The 14,239-nt window shown below is 38.8% G+C and overlaps 1 protein-coding gene across 1 annotated transcript; it reads right to left on the bottom strand.

Moving 5' to 3' along the window:
- Positions 1-2,197: 2,197 nt before the first annotated feature.
- On the bottom strand, positions 2,198-9,156 carry LOC145450481 (neuronal pentraxin-2-like). Its single transcript, XM_080329000.1, has 3 exons — positions 8,727-9,156; positions 5,664-5,724; positions 2,198-3,169 (listed from the first exon to the last, which is right to left on the bottom strand). The coding sequence occupies exons 1-3, from the start codon at positions 8,796-8,798 to the stop codon at positions 2,547-2,549; spliced, it is 756 nt and encodes a 251-aa protein (XP_080185126.1). The 5' UTR covers positions 8,799-9,156; the 3' UTR covers positions 2,198-2,546.
- Positions 9,157-14,239: the final 5,083 nt, after the last annotated feature.

The following is a 14,239-nucleotide window of genomic DNA, read 5'->3' as shown; positions in this document are numbered from 1 at the left end:
AATTGAGCTATGCGTGAGGTGCGGAGAGCTTGACTCATATTGATGCATCCCAGGAGGTATCAATATTCGACAGAATAAGCATTTTTCCGCATCATGGGATACAAATTATAGTATTGATATGAAAATGCGATTCTAACCCTTTGTTTACTAGAAGATCCCGTTTTAAAGAATATCATGACATGGCGCCCTACGCCATATTATAAGGACCCAAGTTTAGGCGAGGATAAAATATGGAAAAGTTGTATCTTCTACGGTTTCAACACATTGCACGATTAGTATACGTTAACAACAAATATTGTGTATCGTAAAATTTATATTTAGTGTAGGTTTATTTTCGGAAAATAGAGACATTACTGCACTTGCTTTTATGCTTCAACATATGTGTTCTGCAGACCCAAGAACTGAAAGTAATTAGAAATCAATGTATGATACTCGGAATTGAAAGTAGAATACAAATACCAATTCTAAAAAGGGGAAATAAATTTCATGTCTTTTGTCCATAAAGCTTCAATGGTGATCTGCTAAAACAGGTGTAACGTTAAAAAACCCAGACTTTCCAGATTAGCAGGAAACGTCATTGGCTGCTAGATGACGATATGAAAGGTAATTGCTAGATTGCGAAACGGCAGTTTCAAACGTTATGGTGAGCCATATTTACTGTGATGAAATATTTGATATGAGCGCCAATGCGGTGTGAGCGGAACCAAGCAATTCGGTACCTGAATTATATTCACTGATACTTTCGTGAAAACATATTTGTCACTCCATAACTACTGTGCGTGAAGTGCAACAAAATTTCGGGGCTTTACATGACTTTTATGAATATTAAATGTTAGTACTCCGTGAAAACAGCCCCGAAATTCCTCAGGCTATCTTTCGTATTGGGGATTAAGCTACTTCTACTTGACAAACTGAAAATAGCGAAAAGTAAGTAAGTAGATCACAAAATATTAAGAAGTAGAAGTAGAAGTAGAGAAAATCAGATCTACTTAAGTAAGTACCAGAAGTAAAGGAAAACTACTCGAGTACTTCCAAAAAGTAGAAGTACTTCATTACTGACCACCTCTACTAACAAGTTACCGCAATATCTATAAATTAAGTACAAAATTAAAGATTTTTTAAACTGCCATATCTTATACCCAAAAGAGCCATATATGCTCGCGAGGCATAGGTCGCCAACACTAGCTGCATACATACGCTAATGGCCAATTGGCCATATTAATCTCGTAGCAACTAAAATGACGAATGTATCTCAGGAAACAAGACGTAAAAGAGACAAATAAGTCATCGAGTGTCATCATACCAATACAATTATTAGATGAAACACAGCTATTTAGATGTTATATATATTCGTATTATATGAAGTCGTATTACCAGAAGTTTAAAGGATCTAAATATTTCGGCTATAGATGAGAGGGATAGCGACTGAGAGAGAGGAAGAGATTTATTGAGAAAATTACATTGGCGGATGAAATTTATAACAACGTCACTCAACAGTTTAGGATAGGGTGCGATCGATAGGACTCTCGATATAGGGCCAACTATGATAAAATATTTTTGGATGGGTTTGCATCAATTTTGCGGTTGAAATTGTCAAGACAACTGAGCGAAATAGCTCTTAAGTATCATGGAAACTAAATCCTTTTTTAGAAAAATAAACCTATCTGCATTGCTATTTGTCATTCTGTGTTTTCGCTGAGAGTGTACATCATTTTAATGAGAAAGTACAGCCACCACCGATTGACTACTAAAATGTACGTTTTGAAACTATGCTCATTCTTGAGTAATTTTCTTTTTTAGTTCTACTTGAAGTAGTTTTAGCATGTTTTAAAAATCGTTACTTCTACGTGTGATTGAGTAGGCATTTCGATAATACTTCCACTACTATAGTTGTGTAGAAGCTGTGCTGACTACAGGAATATATATTTCCGTCAGTATAGAAAAAATTCATAATATAGAGTGCGAGTCTCAGCTAAGCAGAGATCAAAAAGTACGTCAAACTCTCACAAAAACAATGCATCGATTAGGACAGCGGAATACGTCGTTTTCTATATTTTAATCATCCCTTTGGCTCTGCGCATCCTTTAATGTGGTCCGCCTTCCTCACAGCCGCGGGCCACCCTGCCATTGAAGATTATTCTCTTATACGCTTGAGATTTAAGTCTGAACGGCTCAGAAAGGCAAGAAGAAAATAATATCGTATGGTTCGCATATGTATTCCAACATGAATTATGTAAGCTTGCAGAAACCCAATACTGATAAAGCAAGTGTGTTTCCCGACGTGCATGTCGGCGAGATTATAATTTTCACATTGTATATTATATTCTATATATACATTTACTGCATGAGTCTGTTAGCCTATTCCTACCTTTCATGAGAAATACCTATATTGATTGACACAATGTTTTATCAGAGTTAAGATAATGCTTCATCATGTAATTATGATAGCAGTATTGAGAATAACGGATTGTAAAAGTTATATGTTGCACAACATTTAGTATTGGCATCACTTATCAGCATCGAAGATAAGACTCTATGCACGACTCTTAATTGCATGTATGAGGTTGAATCGACGAAACGCCACCAAAGAGTTCAATGTTTTTATCCTCCAACGTGAAGAGATAATCTGTCGGGCATGTGCATCGATTGCGGTACATCTTCACAATGTCCTCTTCACTCAACGCCCTGGTCCAGAGCATGAAGTTGGATATTTTACCTTTAAATGACTGACTAGTTGCAAAGCTTCCGCCTCTGTTGTCTTGCTCTTGTCCCAAAATGAAAACTCCTCCTCCTTTTACGACCTTCTCATTGTTGCCATTAAATACATCCGTCAGTACCCCATCGACGTAGACATAAGAATTCGCTGTGGATTCCGCGTGTGTTACCATGCAAATATGATATTCTCGTTTGGTTGCTAATGGTAAATACTCATTGACATGTTCATTATTTATGAAAATGTCTACATCATTCGCACCCGTTACAAAAAATGTGATGCTATTTGCTCCACCAGCTGAAGAGTACGATATCAGAGTGTCTTGATCTACAGCTTCATATCTGTTGTACCAGCCACAGACGGTGAATTTCGGCAGGTCTGGAATACGCGTTTTAACCCGTATGTAGTCGGTGGTTTGCTTGGAATTGGGGAACTCGAAGGAAGTCTGCGGGCAATCTGAAAATCAAAATGTTGTTCTCAAGTCGACAAATGTACAATCGCACCATGAAATAAATAATGGTGCTACATAAGTGCTTATTTGGAAGATGTTAGCTTCAAGCATATGTATCGTTGCTGTGGAATCAAAGTAGCTTATGTCTAAGGTTGCATTTAGCACAAAACTCATTTTGAAACAAACATGTTTAAAACATGGCCCTTGCTTAAAGCATGTTTTTTTATCTTAATGTTGAATGTTGAATGTTTATTTTTTATTAGCCATGACGTCACGGATCTTTAATTTTGACCTCACAGTGGAAGGGCATTGACCATTGAAATATAGGGTAAATATGCCTCCGAAAACGGCTTCCAATCCCTGTCTTAAACGGACCAAAAATATATTTGACCAGGTCTACATCGTTATGCAGCATTTTATGTTATAGGCGGTCATAATCGTGAGAACATCCATTCCGTACCAATGATCCATAAGCTAGGGCTGGGCAAAATCGATTACCTGAGTGATTCGATTCTGAATCACGTAAAATGCTTCGAGTCGAGTCGAGTAATCGAGTATCACTCATTATGACGTCATAGCAGAATATTATATGTCAAAGTTCAATATGTACCTTTTAAGCGACCACAAAGAATATAATGCCTGTTATCCGTCATATTAAGGATACTTTATGTTATTTTTTTCGACCATACCGATTTCATTGCACTTGGTGACAATATTTTGGGATGATCATGACTTCGGAAATGTGCTATTTCCAGTAACGTTCGTAGCTTTGTACTTCATGTTTCGCATGCTACGATACGGCCAATCAAGGTTTCAAGGCTTCAACAGTGAAATTAGCATAAACTCGTTGATCGTTGATAAACTCCTCGTTGATAAATCAACTTTCAGTGATGAGGAGCGTATAATTTCAGTACTCGAAAAAATCGTCTTTTACTACTCGACTCGAATCATTAAAATTAATACTCGATTCAGATTCGAGTACTCGAATCATTGTGCCCAGCCCTAATAACTACATGACCCATATAGCTATAACTGTTGAACCGCCGACGCGACTTCGAGGATTCCAGCCACCCCATATCGTATATGTCGACTATATTGGGTGCAAAGCGCCCATAGGCTCATACTACATGTTTTTCGAAAGTCTTTACACTATAGAAACATGGAACGGCAACGACCGATTTTGCAGCTTCGTTTCGCTTCACTGAGGCTGGAGTGGAGAATTGGTTTGCGTTTTACTGTAGGATTTCTGCCAATCCAAAAGTTATCTTCCAGAGCGGGGAAATTACTGAATCTGATCTTGATCGAAAGCTTTTGTCGCACTAATTCCAAAAATATGAATATAAATATGGTCACGCTCCCGTCTTTGGCGAAAAATCACCCTCAACATCTGAAATGTGCATTGTTCAGAACAATCGGATAACCGCGACACAATGACTCGTTGCGACTCTCCGATTGTTCGAACAATGCCGATATTTCAGACTTGGATTCTAGGTGGATCAGTGCCTGATCATATTTTAATTCATATTTTCGGTATCGGTGCGACAGTAGCTTTCGATGAAGACCAGATTCAGTAAATTTTGCGTTCGGGAATATAGCTTTTAGATTGCCAGAAATCCTAGACTCGCTTACGCAAATCAATTCTTCACCCCAGCCTCAGCGAAGCGGAACGAAGCTGCAAAATCGGTCGTTGCCATTCCATGTTAACATTCTATAATTTACACTATTATGGCATGACTATACAACGTTTGACAAAAAGAATTTTGTTTTTAATAAAATGGCATATATTTAAAACACTGTTTAAAACACCATTTGTTTTAAATGCAACCCTATTCAAGTATACGTACAGCCTGCTTCTACATTTAGAGTTCGACATCTGCATTATTTTAGTTTTTGACTATATGTTGGCGATATTAGTGAATCCACCGCCATCGACGCGACTATGGCCCTATATATGTCGCTGTTCATACGGCGTCTTTGCCAAAACAGTCTATAGAATTACCCGGTGAAGGAAGAGTGAATAGCGATTGAAAAGATCAACGAAAAGCGTCTAAATCTAAAAAGACAGCCGAAAGATCAAAAGCAAACAATGTTACAGCGGGCCGTGGTGTATTTTCGATTGAGAGACCGTACCTGGTCGTTTCGACAGCATCACATTTGTTCATTACTTCGTAATGTCTCTGTATCGCACTGTAACCTACATATCGTGCTGTGTCCTCAGCGCCTGAATTAACACTATACCTAACAAAATCGGAAGAAATTTATGATTGGCTTGATGTTTTATTGTTTTCGGCTATTTTTGGGCGCTGGTTCCGAAAACTCCATTAGCCCAGTTTTTTTGCTATCACCATGTAATTATCAACCCTCTATAGACCCATAGAGCATCTCTAAGTGATCAATCGCTGCCATGACTGCGTTATGAACGATGAAGTCTATAATTTATATTGATAAACGTACGGACGACCGGAAATTGAGTTGATATAAAATTATCCAGCTACTTACTGTCAGTAAAAACTGAGCTCGTTGAGGCTTTTGGGTGAAGGCGTTTCATAAACTTTGAGCCCTGCGTTGAAAATAAAAATGAATGAAAACATAGATGTTTACGACAATGTCCTTTTATGTTATTTTGGACATGGCCATCTATATTCGAAAATTAACGTTCAATATTTAATGTATGTAGGCTACATTTCACAGGTACACTACACACGACATACAACGCTTGAATGTTATGCTTTACGTGAATTCAATAAACCATATTGTATAGCAGGGGTGGGCAATTATTTTCCTATGCGGGCCAAATGAGAAGTAGAAAATACCGTGGCGGGCCGAGTGAAAATTTTTAGCTATATTCTCCAGCGTATTTTAATTTTATTTCTAAATTACATTGTTAATAAATGCTGCTAAGTGAATGTGTTGATGTTAGGTAATGAGAAAGTGGCGGATAATTAAAAAAAATCTATTCTCCGTCATGATTCGAAACAATGTTAAACATGATACATATCACAACATATTAAAAAGAGTAACCAGCATGCTAGCAATCCCGACGGATAGTTTGATGGCATGGAAGGTTATGGTTGTTGGTGAGAGATTTCTGTAATATCAAAGTCGGACAATAAACAGAGCAATAAAGTATAAGCAGGGGTTAAATCGCGCGGAGCGCGAAAGTTTTTTTCATTCATCTTTAGCTTCGCGCCTCCCTTCAGATGCATTCACGCCCATCAGTTCGAGAACCACTGCACTAAAATGTATATGGGATGGTAAAAAGCTTGTCTCGGTTGCTGCATTCCGAACAGTGTGCAGCTCAAATAGTCTTGATGCTGAGCAAAGTTTTTTAAAATTCACCCTCCCCTGACCGAGTGTTTCGTGCTCGGCAAAAACTTAAAAGGACGGGTTTACCCCCAACTTCTTTGAATTCCAGCTTTCGGCGTTCTCTTTTTGACATGTCTGTTCATCCTTTATGGGCGATAGATATATGATGAGTCATATAGTATAATAGTAATCGCGAGCACCGATTGACTTGTTTTTCGAATTAGGGATTTGGAAACGCCTCACGTAACAATTTGAAACACGTAGCCTACCCGTATGATGCGTAATGTGACAATGGCAACAAAGAAGGCTTGGCCTAAACTATATTATAATAGCAATTTCTTGTGAATATAATTGTTACTCATACTTTGCCACATTGCCTTTATTTTGAATCTGGATTACGCAGGATAGGCAGCGTAATCGTGGCATATGAATGAACAGGCTTCAAAGTAAACGAATTACCTGTTTATTGGTACAGCCTATGGTTTTAGTCCATGCATCAACATTCAAAAAGCAGGTTTAATTTTATTAATTCCAAGCAACCTTTCGCGGGCCGCACAGAATGGCTTCGCGGGCCGCACTTTGCACAGGCTTGTTGTATAAGGTTACCATACGTCCTCATTTAGGAGGATTTGTCATCCTTTTTCAGGTTTTTGAAAATGTCCTCCGATGACGCGTAAATGTCCTCCTTTCGGGCAATTTGTCCCGCTATACAGCTTTTACAGCTAAGATTAAGGATATATTAGAGGGAAAATGGGCATAAATGGTGCTAAATAGGAAATTGGTGGTTCGATCGAAAGCGACGACTTTTTTTTTAGTCAACCCACCAAATTTTTAGCGAAATCGACTGATTTCAGTTTTGATCAACTAACTTTTCTCAATTGGTAAACAGGCCGTGTTATTTTTGGCATATGCCAAAACTGCCAAAAATAACTTATTTTTGGCATTTTTCGATTTTTATTTTTGGCAGTTTTGGCATCGTCCTCTAAATAGATAGTTTCAGCCTCGAATTAGTCACAAAAACGCTTTATTTGGGCTAGTTTGACAAAAGACACCACAAAATGTGCAGCATCCATGTATAATCAGTGCCAACGAAGAATGATAAGAAGAAAAAACCTAACGATTGTATCCATCGGAATCGGTGCCAATGAGCAAAAAAAAGAAAGAAAAGCCTAACAAACACGCTCAACAGCTGATTGTCACAGCTGTTGAATAGACTTAAATCGTTTGCACTGTAACGGTGCTTCCAAACTCATGTCAGCTAATTAAGTTTCTCCTAAATTCATTTCTCGCCCAACGAATCTGGGAAATATCGGCTTCAACAGTAGCCGTTGAGGTAAAGAATGTTGCCAGTCATCCACAAAAGGTTTTCAGAGCTTCCAAGTCTTTGGAGGGCCGAACGGCTTCCATGCATCATGAAAAGAGATCACTACGCCAGTGCCATCGATTTCATCGCGGAAAGAATTTTCTTCCCGATCCTTTTTCAGGAGTTTCCTGTGTTATCTCTCAACACATTGTATTTAGTAGCCCGACTATCATTTCTCCTTCAGTCTACCGATATATTTTCGGAGGACTTTTGTCACTTCAGGTGGCTTTAATATTACCAACTCGCATGGAAGAGTCCTGGGAAGGTTAGATTGTTTAAGAACATTGACGCAACAAGACTGTCTGGCAAAACGAGACTATGCAGCTCAGAAATAGCCAGACAGTTTGTTGCGTCACCATGTTCATTCAACTCGATCGCGATGCAAAAATCGTGGTTGATTTTGGGGGTTCCAGTTCCATGAGCAGAGTATAATTTATATTTTAATAATCAGTACTGCGGCAGCTTCTCATTGATACCCGTTTTATCAAATTTAGCGCTCAACAAGCCGGTCAAAAATGCTCGTAAAATTGCTGTTCAATCTCGCTGTACCCACACCATTTAGGACACCATGCTTTCACCCCTAATGGATGGGCTGTACCCAGATTAAGAAACCTGCCTTTCACAAATGATCTTCTCGCTTGTAAAGCGGTCCTGTTAACACAACACCATGAACAAAATGCACTATTTGGCCGGCCGTGTTATTTTTGGCATATGCCAAAAATTGCTTATTTTTGGCATTTTCAAATTTTTATTTTTGGCAGTTTTGGCATCTGGCTCCTGAAATGCCAAAAATAACACGGCCTGATTGGTAAAAGTGTCCGCCATTCCCGATTCCAAAATATGGTAACCCTAATAATGTATGAAATGCCGTAATTGTCATAGCGGATAATTACCTTGTAGTAGCAGAAGCAAGGTCCAGAGCAGAGCAACAAAATTAGCGTAAACGCAAAATAACACGCCTTCATGCCGACTTAGTTGGTATCGAATATGAACTAAATGTAGAATAAAAACGGCCAATATGAACGCCCCTTAACTTGTCATACTGAACTACGTGACAGCGGTAACCTTAATTGCAGCCATAATATCACAAGCAAATTAAAATCTGTTAGGTGAGACTGATGGATACTAGTTCAAACTCGCTGATTGCCTACCAAGAGTGAAGCTAAGTCGATTGACAGCTCACAATAAAAGTACACATCGTATATCCACGCAAAGTTCATATTCGATAGCACATCCTTATTCATAGGGACCGGACTTGTACAATGTACTGGATTATCAAAATGCGCAAGTAGAACTGGAAAAAAGCACTACTCTCTTATTCAAAACTCGCCAACTATAACTATAACTTAACTATAACATTACATCGCATTGTACATTGTGTGTGTGTGTCTTTGGCAGATGAAGATATAATCTGAAGATTATTGATAACTGGGGCGGTTTTTTTTTACCTAAAAAAAATAAAATTTTGACCTAAAAAAAAAATCAAAATTTTGACTTTTTTTGGCAACAGGCATGTTTTTACATGAAAAAAACAAACAATATTTTAACGAAATCTGGCCCTATGAAGAATTCCAATGGTTACAATATGTATTATGGTAGAAATAATTAAAATATTTTGTAGTACAACGAGAGATGCTTTCCTACATTCTTGGGTAGAAAGTGCACGTCCTTACCCAGAAGCTTGTCAAGGACGTTCAACAGCAGCAGTTGTTGGCCGACAACACTCAAGTTGTGCGTACACTGCTGGTGCTGGTGACACACCGTGTTGCTTCATTCTGACAATGTTGTCTACATCGCAATTTTTCATCATGCGCTTCTTAATATAAGAATGATGCAATGCACAAGAAGTCTTTCTTCAGTTAGGATAATGCGGTACGTTGACCATAACACCATGTCTACCTATTATTTTTTTTTTTTACCGTTTATGATTCACAATGAGCAGACGATTAGCCGTTTACAACGGTAGGCCTATAAAATAGGCTAAAAGCGTTAAAATATCAAATTATAAGTTCACCGACAGTGCTAAATCTACGATACAAACAAAATGCAGACGTCAAATTTTTTTTAATTTCATGAGAAATTTTGACAAATTTTGACCTAACGCTACAATTTTGACAAAATTTTGACAAATTTTGACATGTCAAAAAAAACGCCCTATTTATAACTATAAAACTATAGACCTTGAAAAATCCGCAATCAACCATCTTAATCGTATAATACGAATTCCTGGTTTGGAAATGAGCTAAGGAATATTGGAGATACAATCGGAATTTCAAAAGGACGGGGTTTCGACCAACGCGACTGTTGGTAATGATGACTCTATATCAGGGGTCACCAACCTTTTTGAAACCAAGAGCGACTTCTTGGGCACTGAACTACTGATTATTGCGACGGGCTACCAGTTACTCCCGCCGTTTATCCGTGTTCAATTGGATTTCTTCTATTAGATATTCAGAGCACTGGGCTAATCAAGAACAGGAAACTCTCACTCATCAGGACTCACACCAGCGTCTCCGGGCTCAGATGCGTTGCCGCACCTCGCGCCGAAGCGCCTATATCTCCGCGACGAGACTCGGGAATATTAACTAGATTCCCGTTAAGCCTCCGCGTGGGCGAAGAAGACCAGCGCCGCGATCGAAAACAGCGTTCGCATGTTTATCGAAAACAGCGTTCGTATGTTTCCTAGGGTCGACTGATGCATATTCAACTGCTGCTCATGTGAAGGCCTTCTCCACTTCGACTTTCAAATCTCTCATTTGAATATTTGCTACTGCGCCACGGGCGACTCATTTGGCTCTCGCGGGCTACCGGTATCCTGCTGGTACCACGTGGGTGACCCCTTCTCTATATTATACTGACACATATCGCTACATAAATTCAAGTTTGAAATGGGGGACTTGACCCGTAAAATCCACTGCTACGCCACTGCTAGTGGCGATGACTTTGAGCTAGCAATGGCTGCAAGAACATCACACAGCTACAGAACACTGGTATCTAGATGAACGCCGAACGATGCCATGTGTTTTTTAGCTTTCTAGAACTAATGCGCAGCTAGAACCAGTAGTATTCAGTCTTCCAAACCCGTATCTAGAACTAGGCCTACTCAATTTTCAAATCCGAAACTAAAACTAGAAAAACTAAAAAATACAGTATAGTTAGTTAACCGTCAACTAACTAGATTAATAGCTCGCACAAGTCTGACAGCCCGCCTGCATTCGAGCATTTTCACAAATAAAGGAGTGCTGCTTGCTGGTTATGAAAGGCGCTCCCTTCTTATCGACGAAATTATAAAACCCGTTGTAGAGTAGCCTAACCTGTCACTCATGAAACGGAGCGATAATGAAATAGAGAATGCAATGTGATTCATGGAAAGCCTGGTACGTGAGAAAACAAATGAGAAATTTGAGCGTTCGACTGAGAACATCCCATCCCGCCATGCATCTTCATTCAGAAATGGTTTGCGAACAGACAGATAGACAGGTTTGCTGCGCTAAGGATAAATGCTATCTGTATTACCGTTGACTTGATAAAACCTGCTCAGATATCATGCTATAATCAGATAAATATATTTTTATATACTAGAATAGTTTTCTGATGCATGACTGCATCATGCATCTAGTTGAATCACTTGACGAGGTGGAAGCAGATGAAGTGTTGCAGGGATACCGAATATAATTGGGTGAGACTACAGATCTGTCACCATGTTGCTTATCAGAAACCCAAACGTAGACTATGCTATCCATCCGTTCTAGACCAACTAATTTTATATCGTGTTCACTTTATTTACTCATCTTTAGGTCAAGTATCTGCAGGTGTTGCCAATACCTGACAATATTGATTGCGTGGCAACGAAAACGTGATTTAGTTTAGAAACGGCGATATTGAGACAAGGTACTTATATCGCGTCCCCACTAAATTATAATATTTTCAATAGGTTTGGATCATCGCCCTCACAATCACTGGCATTTTGAGTACCATGAACTAAAAGCTATTTGCAAAATGATATCTATTACCAACATCCACTTTAGATATTCCAGATAATGATGACAATAAGGATAATTGAAAATTCCGCGACTTGAGATGATGAATTCGACCACTGAGAACAGATCCAGTTCAGTGTAAATATAGCCTATATAATTACGGTACGATCATAATGTCAACGAATTGTCTCTAAGCTGTAGTGTGGTGTTTGGTGTGTATAACCTGATTACCTGACATATATGCATAGCGGCATAGCGCTGGTTCTTTCAATCGTACTACTACATTGAATATCTGTTTATTAGTCATGGATAATTCGTTACTCAATGACGAGTAACGATTTAAAATGTCAGTGGAGCTAATAAAATATCGCACTATTGAGTATCGCGCTATTTCTTGCTCACGAATGCACAGTTTATGTCACAGTCCTTGTACACTGTAGAGTACATGTAAAAAGTAATCGCTCTTTTACAAATAGATCCATTCGATATTTGAAATAATCGATTATAATTACAAGTCACGATTACCGCATTACTGCTCGAAAGATACTAAAATCGCGCATGTACCAGACCAAACGAAAAACTGATTTCGTTAAACGCACACGCCCCCAAATTAGCATTACTTCACGAGGTGCAATATTTTTCTTCGCGTTTGTTCCGCAAGGCTCAGGTTGCACGAACAGAACGAACTATTCGGGGCCGTGGATTCGGTGTCTTGACATATCGAAAGTTACGGTCAAAATGCTTCGGTCACTTTGGGTCATCTGTTCGAGAGCGTACTTTACCGAGTCTCTTGCTGACCGAAAAAATATGTCATGATATGTTCTGACATATCTTACAATATTTGTTACTATCACTTCCAACGAATCGAAACTATTGATTATCCTGCCCTGATGACTGCAGGGTGTGAATTAACTAGTAACTGTGTGAGCCATACGCAGCAGGACCGAAACAGCTCTTCGTCATCCCTATAACATTGGTATTGGCCCTCCCAAAGGGTGATTAATCAAACTTCTGGGGGCGTCACACCACAAACCCCAAACTTCATGTCTTGATATGTCATGGCGTGACGATGGCTGGCGATTTATCATAATTGCGAATGTAGCAAGAGTCTGGTTGTAAATTTTCTGTCTGAGGTGAGGGTAGCCTACGTTGGATCTGGTAGCCTAAATGGATAGGAAATAATTCGTACCAAGTAAAGTGTCATGATATTAGAAAATGATTTTGATTTCCATTCGAGATGACTCTAATTTGATGGTATGGGGTGGGCCAGTTATTCCTCTGATGCGTCGAAAGACTCAATGTACGAAGCTTTGATTGTGGAGAGTATAGTCATGAGTAATATGTTATCTGTTCGTCAGAAGCATACGGTTTAATAGAAGCGGACTAATTGATGCCTATTACTTACGGCATATATTTTAAACTACAGTGACACTACAATACACCGTATAAATGGTTATAATTCATTCATCGGTTACAAAGCTACCAACAAAAAGTACGCAAAGACATCGATAGCTAATTATGAAATATTTGCTATGAATATATTTGCATTCCTAAATTATTTGGTAATGACAATTGTCTTGCATGTACTGAAAGATAATTGCTGTAGAGCAGTGGTTCTCAACCGGGGGTCCGCGAATCATTTCCAGGGGTCCGCGAAGGCTCAAAATAGTTGATAACCTAATGTGTATTTTTTTAATTAAGAAAATCACGAGGCAGTTTCGCTTCATTACTATAGTAAAACTCCAGAACTCAAATCAACAGAATGGCCGTCTGAGATGAAATATCTTACTGTGCAGACTCATTTTAATTGCTAAATTGCCAATAGCCTATTGATACAATTATTGTGCTGTTTATAGCTGTTTTGTTGGAGATTGTGGGAAGAAAGTTAGATGAGCAAGGTCAATCACGGTGACTTCGAAATGTTTACAATAATCCATTTTCTCATCAGGTATACATAACCATTCTTTTCATATTAACTTCAAGATAAGCTGCTAAATAGAAATGACCTGACTTGACGCTACATGTTCATTAAAAAGATTGGTTTGTCAATTTTGGTGCCATATTCGTTGCAATCCTACCCAAATGTGTCGTGGGAAGCGTTACGCGTTATTATTACATTCGCCACTACCTATATTTGTCGAAATGGATTTTCGGCACTCGTTAATATCAAATCGAAGGCGCAGATTTTCAAGACACGGTCAAGTATAGGCTATTTCAAGTAATGCAGTTGCAGAATTCGCTTCGAAATAATAGAAGTCAACCCAGTTTCTACATGAATAGTATGATCTTATTTTCAAGAAAAGTCATTTTGTTGCTGGGTATCACTAAGCCTACAGTTATCATTTGCACAAGACAAATGACGATTGCACGATAATTGAGCTAGATTTGAACTTAAGCTTCGTGGGGGTTCGCGGGGGTCCGTGATG

The sequence above is a fragment of the Botryllus schlosseri genome, chromosome 11 (assembly GCF_051294905.1).
Source record: "Botryllus schlosseri isolate E-star chromosome 11, Bs_hap1, whole genome shotgun sequence".
NCBI classification, from domain to species: Eukaryota; Metazoa; Chordata; class Ascidiacea; order Stolidobranchia; family Styelidae; genus Botryllus; species Botryllus schlosseri.
The sequence above is the reverse complement of the archived record's forward strand: the minus strand, read 5'-3'. Positions and strand labels throughout refer to the sequence as shown.